Source organism: Schistocerca americana, chromosome 8, assembly GCF_021461395.2.
Source record: "Schistocerca americana isolate TAMUIC-IGC-003095 chromosome 8, iqSchAmer2.1, whole genome shotgun sequence".
Classification (NCBI taxonomy): Eukaryota; Metazoa; Arthropoda; class Insecta; order Orthoptera; family Acrididae; genus Schistocerca; species Schistocerca americana.
Window position 1 is genome coordinate 332,452,455 of NC_060126.1, and position 14,639 is coordinate 332,467,093.

A 14,639-nucleotide genomic window follows, 5' to 3' on the forward strand; every position below is an offset into this window, starting at 1 on the left:
GGTGATCTGACGGGAACCAGTGTTGGCACTGCAGCAAGGCCGTTGGCGCAGAAAATGTATTGTCGAGTATTTTAAGCCAATGTGCTTTCATCCGTCTGCTCTTAGTCCTGAGAAGCAAATACGTAACAAATCGATCGCACAACGTAAATGATATTGTCAAGTACACGTCGTCTGCGGCGTTAAGGGCAAACAGACGCATGCACAAAATAAAATCAATAGGGACTTTTCGCGGATGATGCCGTTGTGTACAGAAAAGTCGCAAAACTAGAAAATTGTAGCAAACTGTAGGAAGAGATGCAACGGCCCAGTGGCTCGCTGCAGGGTGTGCCAATTGACCAGCAACATCAGCAAATGTAGCGTTTTACGAATACAGACACAGAAAGATCGTTTACTCTATTATTAGACGACTGCAGAACAATCAGTGGGAGCAGTTACTTCCACAAAATATCTGGAAGTAGGAGTACGGAACAATTTGGAGTGGCAAGACCACATAAAATTAATTGAGGATGAGGCATATGCCAGGTCCATTGGAAGAATCCTCAGCAAATGCAATCTGTCAACAAACGAAGTAGCTTACAAAACTCTCAACACTGTAACAAAAAAATTTGATCATTTACCGAGGGATATAAAATGTGCGGTAGATGAAAAAAGTAAAACTCGGAAAAAACTGAAAAAGTTTTTCATTGACAGCTCCGTCTGTTTCGTAGACGAATTAAAAAAAATCACCAGCTCACCATATTCACAGATTAATTTGTGGTGGAACGTAAAATGACTCGCTCCACATCATAACGATTTATCGTGAAAAAGTATCCATGTAACATTAGACCAACTTGTTGGACCAGTACTTGAATATTTCTCATCAGTGTCGGATCCCTACCAGATCTGATAGATGTAGAAAACAGAGAATGCCCAAAGATGAGCAGCACATTTCGCATCGGGTTCAATTAATAAGCGCGAAAGCGTCATGTAGATGTTCAGGCAACTCAAGTGGCACACGCTACAAGACAGGCGTTTTCTTTCGCGCTATGGTCTACTCTTAAAATTCCGAGAGCGGACATTACTAGTAGCCAATACATTGATTCTTAATACGTATAAATCGCGAAAAGATCATGAAAATAGAGAGACTGGAGCCTACACTGAGCCACACCGACAATCTTTCTTCCTGAGAACCTTATGCGTCTGGAACAAAGGAAAGGGGGAGGTGACAGTGGTACACCAAAGTATCACACGAAAGTACCCTCTGCCACGCACCGTAAGCTAGTTTGTAGAATATAGATGTAGATCTGACAGTAAGTTCACCAGCAGCCTCATCTGTAGCGTGAAACGAAGACATACCCGTAACTGATCCCATTTCATCACACCGTCACCTGGTGCAATGATAGCGTGCTGCCTTTAAGCAATGCATCAGCTGAGGTATTTCTGACGCACCGTATCACACCTTGCATCGCTACATTAAATGTATTCGCAGTTGCGATCGTGGACGGCTGTCACGTGTATAACAGAATGATGACATTGAAAATTTGTGCCAGACCTGGACTCGAATATGGCGTTTATCACGAGCGGTCGCCTTACCATTTGAATAGCCGATTACGACTCTCGGTCAGAGAGTCATATGCCGTTACCCTGTGTCCGCTACCTGCACTCGCACATCCGTTATGTGTTTTAACGTACCCCTGGGAAACATTTTAGTTCGCTCTCGCTGTGTTGGTGGATAAATACGATATTACAATATTTTTGTTATTCTGAATTACGTTGCAATGTTCCTTCGGACATGGATGAATGTTCGAAGGAACATTGCATCGTAATTCAGAATAACAAAAGTATTGCAATATTATATCTTTTATAGAGGTTATAATGGCGGAATTTCTGTACCTGTGTTGCTCTCTGCGTTCTGTGGCGTGAAGTAAGAAGATGCAAAGGTGTACGGGGGTGACCTCCGCTCCCCATCAAAAACTGTTGGTCCCTGATGAGACGGCAACTCTGAAGTTGGAACTCTACTTCAGTGAACTGACAAGTCATTAGCTTCACTGCAGCCTTTCTATGCGCTGTTGCAATCCCATATACACTGAGGTCACAAAAGTCATGGAATACCTCCTGATATCGTGTCGGACCTAGTTTTGCAAAGGCTTAAGTGCAGCAGCTCGTCATGGTACGAACGCCACAAGGCGTCAGAAGTTCCCTGCATAAACACTGAGCCATGTCGGCTTATAACCAGCCACAATTGCGAAAGTGTTAATCGGTGCAGGATTTTGTGCACAAACTGACCTCTCGACGTCTATGGCGCTGCAATCATGGACTGTGCGGCTGGTTCCGGCGGAGGTTCGAGTCCTCCCTCGAGCAAGGGTGTGTGTGTGTGTGTGTTTCTCATTAGGATAATTTAGGTTAAGTAGTGTGTAAGATTAGGGACTGATGACCTTAGCAGTTAAGTTCCATAAGATTTCACACACATTTGATCATTTTTGAAAATATTAAATAAACTTCGACTAACACTTTTGCTACATTAGGGTCACATTTTATTTTACTCTGTCTGATATGACAGTGAAACGATTATGTAAGCATTACAGTGATTTATGACAACGGTACCAGTGAATTCTTGAGGTGGGTGTATGTACTCAGATGTAGACATGTTGTATATATCGTCTTAGTATATTTCATTATTTTACTACCAACTAATTTGAAAATAAAAGGCCATGGAAGTGTAGCTATTATAGGCTAACAGCTAAAGGACGACACTGTATATTTAATTCCAAATTTTACATTTATAAGAAATAACACTGTATGTTTTCAAGACATAATGTTATTTTAAATGCGCGATTTAAAATGTTACACAAACTATCTCAAAAATAATTTTATTGAGGTCAGAGAGATGATGCGGTACATCTATCAAAATTTATCAATTATCGGACACAACCATGTAAACAACGGTATACTTGCTTATCTGTGAAAATGTTATGCTACCTAAGTCCCCATTGTGGTGTCAAGTGATTAGTATACGCTGAGACATGAGCGCAACATGCTGTAAGTGTCAGTTGTTTGGTATTTTATTTTTGACATGCTGAGGTTCCCTGCAACTTTTTATTACCATGTCACACAACATCATGATTGGACATTCTGTGTTGTAAAAAGCGTCTACATCTAATAATGCCACGAGGTACTTTTAATGTTGCTGTAGAGTATACGGGGATTATATGAAATCGTATATGTTGAAGCCACCTTCAGCTGGGATGTTTGTTTTTGTAACTGTCAGATCCAATGATGGCAGCATAGGTCAGTTGAAACTGGTAATAATAATAAAAATAATGACAAGCGATCTTGGCAAGCTTGATTCTTTAAAAATAATGCAGCATTTAGATCGTCCCCAACGACTGACGCAATATGAGACGTAAACATCAATGCGGAAAATTGAAAATTTGTGTCATCCGGACACAGTGGCCATCACAATTAGACGGAATACCGTAGTACACCTCAAATCAGACCCAAATTCTCCACTTATCTACACACTGCTAATGTAGTGGCGTTTTCCATTGTCCTCATTACTCGCGGCATCGTCGAATACGGGAAGGATTCGAGCATGGTATGTCTTCGTAATGAAGTGGTCATTGATCCTCCTTGCCTTAATTATACAGGGTGGTCCGTTGATAGTAACCGGGCCAAATATCTCACGAAATAACCATCAAACGAAAAAACTACGAAGAACGAAACTCGTCTAGCTTGAAGGGGGAAACCAGATGGCGCTATTGTTGGCCCGCTAGATGGCGCTGCCATAGGTCAAACGGATATCAACTGCGTTTTTTTTATAGGAACCCCCATTTTTATTACATATTCGTGTAGTACATAAAGAAACATGAATGTTTTAGTTGGACCACTTTTTTCGCTTTATGATAGATGACACTGTAACAGTCACCAAGGTATTAGTACGAGGTATGACGTAACATTCCGCCAGTGCGGACGGTATTTGCTTCGTGATACATTACCCGTGTTAAATTGGACCGTTTACCAATTGCGGAAAAGGTCGATATCGTGTTGATGTATGACTATTGTGATCAAAATGCCCAACGGGCGTGTGCTATGTATGCTGCTCGGTATCCTGGACGACATCATCCAAGTGTCAGGACCCTTCGCCGGGTAGTTACGTTATTTAAGGAAACAGGAAGTGTTCAGCCGCACGTGAAACGTCAACCACGACCTGCAACAAATGATGATGCCCAAGTAAGTGTTTTAGCCGCTGTCGCGGCTAATCCGCACATCAGCTGCAGACAAACTGCGCGAGAATCGGGAATCTCAAAAACGTCGGTGTTGAGAATGCTACATCAACATCGATTGCACCTGCACCATAGTTCTGTACACCAAGAATTGCATGGCGACGACTTTGAACGTCGTGCACAGTTCTGACACTAGACACAAGAGAAATTACGGGACGATGACAAATTTTTTGCACGCGTTCTATTTAGCGACGAAGCGTCATTCACCAACAGCGGTAACGTAAACCGGTATAATATGCGTTATTGGGCAACGGAATATCCACGGTGGCTGCGACAAGTGGAACATCAGCGACCTTGGCGGGTTAATGTATGGTGCGGCATTGTGGGAGGAAGGATAATTGGCCCCCATTTTATCGATGGCAATCTAAATCGTGCAATGTATGCTGGTTTCCTGCGTAATGTTCTACCGATGTTACTACAATATGTTTCACTGCATGGCTATGTACTTCCAACATTATGGATGTCCGGCAAATAGCTCGCGTGCGGTTGAAGCGGTATTGAATAGCATATTTCATGACAGGTGGATTGGTCGTCGAAGCACCATACCATGGCCCGCACGGTCACCGAATCTGACGTCCCCGGATTTCCTTCTGTGGGGAAAGTTGAAGGATATTTGCTATCGTGATCCACCGACAACGCCTGACAACATGTGTCAGCGCATTTTCAATGCATGTGCAAACATTACGGAAGGCAAACTACTCGGTGTTGAGAGGAATGTCATTACACGTATTGCCAAATGCATTGAGGTTGACGGATATCATTTTGAGCATTTATTGCTTTAATGTGGTATTTGCAGGTAATAATGCTGTAACATCATGTGTTCCCAGAAATGATAAGTTCACAAAGGTACATGTATCACATTGGAACAACCGAAATAAAATGTTCAAGCGTACCTACGTTCTGTATTTTAATTTTAAAAACCTACATGTTATCAACTGTTCGTCTAAAATTGTGAGCCATATGTTTGTGACTATTACAGCGCCATCTATCACAAAGCGAAAAAAGTGGTCCAACTAAAACATTCATATTTCTTTGGGTACTACACGAATATGTAATAAAAAAAATGGGGGTTCCTATTTTAAAAAACGCAGTTGGTATCCGTTTGGCCTATGGCAGCGCCATCTAGCGGGCGAACCATAGCGTCATCTGGTTTCCCCCTTCAAGCTAGGCGAGTTTCGTTCTTTGTAGTCTTTTCGTTTGACGCTTATTTGGTGAGATATTTGGCCCGTTCACGATAAATGGACCATTCTGTATATGTGGGTCTCTTCTTTCGGACACATCTTAAAGGAATCGGTGAAATGTCGTGAGTAGGGAGGACCATTAGCACGGGCACAACATCCGTAGTTCGCGGATAATTAGAGACTTTGTGTATGACAGGAGGTGTGCTAGGGTGGTATGCAGCCGTGTGGGGATGGCACTATGGTCAACGCATCTGCCGAGTAAGTGGGAAACCGGTGTCCTAATATTGGCCAGCCCAAATATTCAACTTCCCCGTCAATTTAATCGATTCACATTGGCAGCGAAAGTCATTAATTCCTTTGCGTCTTGACTCATAGTGGCTGCAGGGTCGAAATGTTGTCTGTTCTTTCGGACATGTGACGCACTGTCAGTGCGTGTTTCGGGTTTCCTGACGACAGGGTTGTGCTACGGCACGGGTAACAGATGCATCACAGGGTGAGAGTGAAATGGCGTGGTAATTGGAAACGCACTCGAAAGCCGACGTACGCAGGGGAGTTCGAGAGCTGTCGAGAAAAAGTCTAAATTTCACACAGCTCCATCTTGAAGTTTTGGCTATATGTGTACCAAATGCAAGTCGAAACCGGCTACAGTGAGATGATGTCAAGAATTTGACGAAGGTCGCAAAAACTTTGGTAATCACGGTCGAGAAGGACGCCATCGCGTTCGACTACAGACGACATTGTCGGGCAATTGTTTGCGGATAATCAGGGGGTGGGATTGGGGGGGGGGGGGGGATGGCGGAGAGAGAGGGAGACTTCCCAAAGATGCGGCGTTTCACACACCGGTTATTGAATGGCTCTGTGACCAAGGAGCGGATGTCTATCGAATTGAACGATTGATAGAACGTTTCGATCATTGTTTAGTGGACTTGGGACTATGTTGGAAAATAGTCTCACACTTGTGTTGAAGTGTAGTACAGCATTGAATAAAAGTTACTTCGCTTCCCTTAAAAATGTATAGCTGACTTTGTGACGTCCGTTAGTAATCCGACATGGATGTTCGTTCAATGTCACTACATGGAAGGCAATGTACAATGTGTGTTCCATAATTAGGCTTCAACAGACAATAGAGGGTAAGTTTCCATTCTCTGTATTGAGTAAAGTAGTTAATCAGTGAATCTTCATGGTAAATATGCGTTAGAAATCGGAATGAATTTGGATCCAGCGACTATTGTGTTCGACCTGTTTTCGATTAAGAAATAATTTCGAGGCATTAGTAATGTTTAGAACTGTCCAGAAGACGCTCAGACATTTTCTGTACAAGTAACACAAATGAATTTCTGTTTACCTTGGTTAAAAGCGAGTGCTGGAATGTAGATGACAATGGGAATCCATGTTATCTGAAATAAAAATGAGAAATAAATTTAAGTGGATGACTTTCAGTCTATGTCACAATACAGATCCACTGCACTGCTAAAGTACGTAAAACAACTTATTACGGCAGGAACACTAATACTAAACTTCTAAAACTATGGACTGTACAATAATTGTAAAAGCAGACTCGTAAGCTAGTAACAAAAGCTTCTGGAAAATACCACCTTTAATGCAGCTAATCCGTTAGTAAATTTGAATAGTAAGTAGTTTCTGTGAAATCGTTGCTGAGTAAAACTGTAAATTAGCAGTTACCATGACATTTACAATCAGGTGCACTATCAATATGAAAGACCTGCAGTTATGTCAGTTACAAACACAAATTTACTTACATTTCAGTTCTGTCCACTACAACTGCGGCATGGACATCACCAGTATCTGCTCAGATGTTTCGAATACTTAAAGTCTGCTACCCAATAGTGATATATGAAAATCTATGCCTTACCAGGACTCGCACCATGATTTGCAGCTTATCGCGAGGGACGTGTTTTCACTTTAGCTATCTGTGCACGCTCTCTCGATAGTGCCAAACTTCCATGTGTCACACTGGATGTATCTTTATATCACATTCCTCTACATTTATCAAAAAATTGCTTGGATTCCTGCAACAGGGAGCAAAAGACAACGACGCATAGAGGTCAATGTTTTATTCCCTGGTACCTGCCTAGGCTTCTGATACTCGTTGATGCGTAAGGTCGTAGCGTTTTTCCGTAAGATTAATGAACACAAGAGATGGACATAACACAGGTATTAGTCATCAACAATATATTTTCATTCAATATGTACAACAGTGTCCCAACTCTTGGTAATTTTCGATTCCGCAACTGTAGAAATCACGTGGTTTTGAGGCGGGGCATATCAGAGTGCAATTTCCTTGAAGGCTGTCCGATAGAGAGCGAAACAGCTCAAAGTCTGAGGGCGCAAGGTAGGGTGAATGAGGTGGGTCCGGAATGATCTTCCAACCAAATCCTGTAAAGTGCTTTTTATGTCTACCAGAATGCGGGTGGGCATTATCGTGGGGTAGCATCACTTCACGCAGTCTTTCTGGTTGTTGACCTGCGACGTCTTCTGCAATGCGTCCAAGTTGTCGACAATAGATGTCAGCAGTGATGATTCATGTGATTTTGGCCTGGAGCATGCCGTACTCTGCTACTTATCCCGTACAACATACGTGCACCATTATGGATTAATGCGTTTAAGCGATCTTCATCAAACACCGAAGGTCTTTTCGAAAATGGTGAGTCACTAAAGTCAAAAGGATCCTCCTTAAAACGAGAAAATTATTCACTTGCTGTGCTCTGACCAATGGTTTTATCCCCTCTACTAAACTCAAACAGAATAATATGTCGGAAATGCTCTGTTTTCTCCACTTGGCACTCCATTTTGTAGAGTCTAGAGCTCTACTCAGTATCTCTAAATCACGAAATAAAAATATGTTAATTCCAGTAGCAACAGCGAACTACAAGTAAAAAATTATAATTGATAAAAAAAAACCATGGAAACCTCAATACTAACATGTAAAACATATGTGTGTGCCTGGAATCTTAATGTTGCCGAGTAATCCTCACGGAACTAGCGTAAAAGACGCAGTTAGATTGGCCGTTAAACGTAGTGCCAATATGGACTGTTGAATGGCTTCCTGGGACGCGGGCTACGAACATCATCTAGAGCTAGCAGTGAGCCTGGTTTCTTACACACCTTCGGGAGGTCAAATTGCACTTCTGTCGTCAATAGCACCATAAAGATCTATAGCAAGGCTCCATGTTACATCAGTGGTCCTGTATGTTAAATCCTCAGACGTTTAAGGAATGCTGCTTGTTTTCAGTAAAAAGATTTTTAAGCATCTGGTTACCCATCAAAAGCGGAAATTCCATTAATACGTATCTTGATGATCACTGGGAAGTGCAAGCGATCCACGAAATCATCCGTTCACCCTCATGTACAGCGTGATTCAGCAGACCGGACCTACGGACTTTCTGCAATCCACAAGGCCTTCAAATACTACATGCAAGATTTTCATATCCTCCCGCTCGCTACCAATAAAGTAGTATTCTTTGGCCTAAGACCGTTTTCGAATTATTCCAGAAAAACATACAAAATTGATCTTCAAACGCGTTTTTGTTGAATAATTCGCAAACCGTGGCCTCCAACGAAAATGTGTCCCAGTACCAAATTTAACTACACAAAATTTTCTACAAAAACGTTTGTTCAATTTTTCTGTAGGATTAATAGTTTGCCTGTACGGAGCGAGATAATATGAAAACCTCGCACGTGGTTTTTAAGGCATTGCGGATTATATAAATCCTGTAGGTAGTGGCATCTGACTCCTTTTATTTGTTACATAAAATATCTGAGCTTCTGGAATAGCTCGATTGGTAGCTGAAATCTAAAAGTTTGTGGAACTGTACTCATATAAGACATGGTGTATCTCCGTCCTTACTTATAATCGAACGACAATATTTCAGTTTATGCATCCCTGGATGTAATGTTAGCTTTAGATACACATTTAAACAGTAGTCCAGTACGTAAAATCTTCCAGCCGAAATGCTGGTTCATGTTACAAAAAGGTAGTGTCGCATTGTTTTGAAACTGACAATGCCTGTGAATGCCCATGGTGGCATGCATAGCACCAATGTGTTTATGGGATTTATTTGTGAAGTCCTAACTACAATCAGTGCCTATAGGCTGTAAACCCTGCCTCTATACTTAATATGTTTATGTTTAAAAATCTGTGTCCCGAGTATGTAGGTACGAATTCGGCAATATATGCCGCTGTTGTCACATTGTAGACAAAATTGGATGTCGCCTTTAGTAACCACTTCTTTGCAATAGCTTCAGTTTCAAAAGATTTTGTTCCAGGGCTGTTTTCTTAACCTTCGATCGGTCGCGAAAATGAAACCACACTGAAAAACGTAGAGGGGCTTTGAGGTGATTTGTTGCGCAGTGCTTTCAATACGCCCATCTATCGCGCCATGTCGCACTTTTTAGTTCTGAGTGCACGTTGATCACGTAAAGGTGCTTCGAGCAATAGTGTCTCCCGTCAAGTGTGAGGTACCTGATGAGATGCGGCCTACATAACGCAACTCTAGCCTTTCATGTCAGTTCTCGGTCGCATACTACAGGGAAACGAATCGTTTTCCATTGGATACGTATGATCCCCAATGACACCACCTTGACTTGACATATCTGCTCTCATGAGCCGCTGTAATGAAGACAACATTTTAGCAAAGACAACGAGCAGCAGACCAGGCAGAGAACTGGCGGAAATCACTGACGGCCACTTTGTTCGACGAGGCTACTGGAAAGGAGAGGGACGTGTATCAGTGTGCTCCCTGCCGCCGTTGGATAAGCAGCTGCAGCAGCAAGTCGTATACTCCTAGCTCACGCATTTGTTACATAGTTTAATTCTTAATTTATTTGCGTGATTTTCGTACTTGCATTGTTTAATTCATAAATTTCGGGTGTATTATAGTATTTGAGAGTTGTAGCATCGCGTTTTAGTACCTGAATAGTGTAAATTCGCGTAGTCGTCTGTCGTCTGTCTTCTGTTTTAGTTTTGAACGGCCAGTGTCTGTTGGTCACAGTCAGTGTGCTCCCTGCCGCCGTTGGATAAGCAGCTGCAGCAGCAAGTCGTATACTCCTAGCTCACGCATTTGTTACATAGTTTAATTCTTAATTTCTTTGCGTGTTTTTGGTACTTCCATTGTTTAATTCATAAATTTCGAGCGTATTATAGTATTTGATAGTTGTAGCACCGCGTTTTAGTACCTGAATAGGGTAAAATCGCGTAGTCTCCTTCCGCAGCCGAGCAGTGTGTCAGCAGTGCGCAAGTAGCAGCATTACTGCATTTACTAGGCAATCTTGTATTTTAATAACCGTTTAAATTTTGTGTCGATTTGTTTGCGCTCTCTGTAGATTAGTTCAGACGTTCTTTGCACAACAGTTTTTAGCATGGATAGGGACTGCAACTGCTGTGTTCGGATGCAGGCTGAGCTGGCATCCCTTCGCTCCCAGCTTCAGGCAGTGTTGGCTTCGGTCACACAGCTTGAGGCTGTTGCCAATGGGCATCACTGTGGGGGTCCGGATGGGGTTTTGTCGGGGACGGCCAGCTCGTCCCACGCATCCCCAGATCGAACTACGACTGTGGTTGCCCGGGATACTGCCCGCGTTGAGGCTGATCCCTCACCTGTGGTAGAGTGGGAGGTCGTCTCAAGGTGTGGCAGGGGGCGAAAGACATTCCAGAGGGCTGAACGGAAGGCCTCTCCAGTTTGTCTGACGAACCAGTTTCAGGCTCTGTCTCAGGCTGATACTGATCTTCGGCCTGATATGGCTACTTGTCCTGTTCCAGAGGTTGCCCCTCAGTCTGCAAGATCCGGGCGGTCGCAGAAGGTGGGCTTACTGGTAGTTGGGAGCTCCAACGTCAGGCGCGTAATGGGGCCCCTTAGGGATATGGCAGCAAGAGAGGGGAAGAAAACCAATGTGCACTCCGTGTGTATACCGGGGGGAGTCATTCCAGATGTGGAAAGGGTCCTTCCGGATGCCATGAAGGGTACAGGGTGCACCCATTTGCAGGTGGTCGCTCATGTCGGCACCAATGATGTGTGTCGCTATGGATCGGAGGAAATCCTCTCTGGCTTCCGGCGGCTATCTGATTTGGTGAAGACTGCCAGTCTCGCTAGCGGGATGAAAGCAGAGCTCACCATCTGCAGCATCGTCGACAGGACTGACTGCGGACCTTTGGTACAGAGCCGAGTGGAGGGTCTGAATCAGAGGCTGAGGCGGTTCTGCGACCGTGTGGGCTGCAGATTCCTCGACTTGCGCCATAGGGTGGTGGGGTTTCGGGTTCCGCTGGATAGGTCAGGAGTCCACTACACGCAACAAGCGGCTACACGGGTAGCAGGGGTTGTGTGGCGTGGGCTGGGCGGTTTTTTAGGTTAGATGGTCTTGTGCAAGTACAGAAAGGGCAACAGCCTCAACGGGTGCGGGGCAAAGTCAGGACATGCGGGGACCAAGCAGCAGTCGGTATTGTAATTGTAAAATGTCGAAGCTGCGTTGGTAAAGTACCGGAACTTCAAGCGCTGATAGAAAGCACCGAAGCTGAAATCGTTATAGATACAGAAAGCTGGCTGAAGCCAGAGATAAGTTCTGCCGAAATTTTTACAAACGTACAGACGGTGTTTAGAAAGGATAGATTGCATGCAACCGGTGGTGGAGTGTTCGTCGTTGTTAGTAGTAGTTTATCCTGTAGTGAAGTAGAAGTAGATAGTTCCTGTGAATTATTATGGGTGGAGGTTACGTTCAACAACCGAGCTAGGTTAATAATTGGCTCCTTTTACCGACCTCCCGACTCAGCAGAATTAGTGGCAGAACAACTGAGAGAAAATTTGGAATACATTTCACATAAAATTTCTCAGCATGTTATAGTCTTAGGTGGAGATTTGAATTTACCAGATATAGACTGGGACACTCAGATGTTTAGGACGGGTGGTAGGGACAGAGCATCGAGTGACATTATACTGAGTGCACTATCCGAAAATTACCTCGAGCAATTAAACAGAGAACCGACTCGTGGAGACAACATCTTGGACCTACTGATAACAAACAGACCCGAACTTTTCGACTCTCTATGTGCAGAACAGGGAATCAGTGATCATAAGGCCGTTGCAGCATCCCTGAATATGGAAGTTAATAGGAATATAAAAAGAGGGAGGAAGGTTTACCTGTTTAGCAAGAGTAATAGAAGGCAGAGTTCAGACTAGCTAACAGATCCAAACGAAAATTTCTGTTGCGACACTGACAATGTTGAGTGTTTATGGAAAAAGTTCAAGGCAATCGTAAAATGCGTTTTAGACAGGTACGTGCCGAGTAAAACTGTGAGGGACGGGAAAAACCCACCGTGGTTCAACAACAAAGTTATGAAACTACTGCGAAAGCAAAGAGAGCTTCACTCCAAGTTTAAACGCAGCCAAAACCTCTCAGACAAACAGAAGGACAAACGTGAGGAGGGCTTTGCGTGAAGCGTTCAGTGAATTCGAAAGTAAAATTCTATGTACCGACTTGACAGAAAATCCAAGGAAGTTCTGGTCTTACGTTAAATCAGTAAGTGGCTCGAAACAGCATATCCAGACACACCGGGATGATGAAGGCATTGAAACAGAGGATGACATGCGTAAAGCTGAAATACTAAACACCTTTTTCCAAAGCTGTTTCACAGAGGAAGACCGCACTGCAGTTCCTTCTCTAAATCCTCGCGCAAATGAAAAAATGGCTGACATCGAAATGAGTGTCCAAGGAATAGAAAAGCAACTGGAATCACTCAACAGAGGAAAGTCCACTGGACCTGACGGGATACCAATTCGATTCTACACAGAGTACGCGAAAGAACTTGCCCCCCTTCTAACAGCCGTGTACCGCAAGTCTCTAGAGGAACGGAAGGTTCCAAATGATTGGAAAAGAGCACAGGTAGTCCCAGTCTTCAAGAAGGGTCGTCGAGCAGATGCGCAAAACTATAGACCTATATCTCTGACGTATTGTATGATTATATGATAGCGGAACAAACACTGGTAGCAGTTACTTCTGTAAAATATCTGGGAGTATGCGTGCGGAACGATTTGAAGTGGAATGATCATATAAAATTAATTGTTGGTAAGGCGGGTACCAGGTTGAGATTCATTGGGAGAGTCCTTAGAAAATGTAGTCCATCAACAAAGGAGGGGGCATACAAAACACTCGTTCGACCTGTACTTGAGTATTGCTCATCAGTGTGGGATCCGTACCAGATCGGGTTGACAGAGGAGATAGAGAAGATCCAAAGAAGAGCGGCGCGTTTCGTCACAGGGTTATTTGGTAACCGTGATAGCGTTACGGAGATGCTTAACAAACTCAAGTGGCAGACGCTGCAAGAGAGGCGCTCTGCATCGCGGTGTAGCTTGCTCGCCAGGTTTCGAGAGGGTGCGTTTCTGGATGAGGTATCGAATATATTGCTTCCCCCTACTTATACCTCCCGAGGAGATCACGAATGTAAAATTAGAGAGATTAGAGCGCGCACGGAGGCTTTCAGACAATCGTTCTTCCCGCGAACCATACGCGACTGGAACAGGAAAGGGAGGTAATGACATTGGCACGTAAAGTGCCCTCCGCCACACACCGTTGGGTGGCTTGCGGAGTATAAATGTAGATGTAGATGTAATAAGTCTGAGGGTGGCTATGTAGGTGTTATTAAATGCTGCAAATAAAATATTTTTGATTTTCACTGTGGTTTCTGTTACGCCGGGTCCAAGGTAGCTCCTGAGGACTGGAAACCCATATTACACCACAGAGGACGAGGTTGTCTATGTCCAAGGCATACCAAAAGCACCATGGTGAACACTGGCTATTTACATACTAGATAATGGAAACAGACATTCCTAGCACTACTTCCTGCAGGGGGAGCTCGAGTCACGGCCTGCAGGATGTATCACTGCGCCAAAACCTAACTGGCTGGAGATAGCTACTTAGAGCCTAGAACCAGCTCCGAAGTTCAGTTCACTCCAGCTGCCGATCTCGTGTTCTTCGACCGCTAAAGATTACGTCGTCGTCTCTGAATTGGACTCTTACTATTGCGTATGTGTGTTACCACGAACCTTTGAGGAAAATTAGAAATGAACTTTTGTTTGCCTCAGTTAGGATACTTTTACTGGCATCGGTATTTTACGTTTCGTTTGTCGTTCAGTCATCAACCATTTGAACTTACATCAATAAAAGTTGTGTTGTTGTTAAAATTTGCGAA

The 14,639-nt window shown here is 43.6% G+C and overlaps 1 protein-coding gene across 2 annotated transcripts in view; it reads right to left on the bottom strand.

Moving 5' to 3' along the window:
- LOC124545186 (sodium-coupled monocarboxylate transporter 1-like) overlaps window positions 1-14,639 on the bottom strand; it is a 201,826-nt gene that overhangs the window by 113,740 nt on the left and 73,447 nt on the right. For both annotated transcript variants that reach the window (XM_047124046.1, XM_047124047.1), the window contains exon 5: window positions 6,789-6,840. In XM_047124046.1, the coding sequence (XP_046980002.1) occupies window positions 6,789-6,840 (52 nt within the window). The remainder of the gene's footprint in view (window positions 1-6,788; window positions 6,841-14,639) is intronic.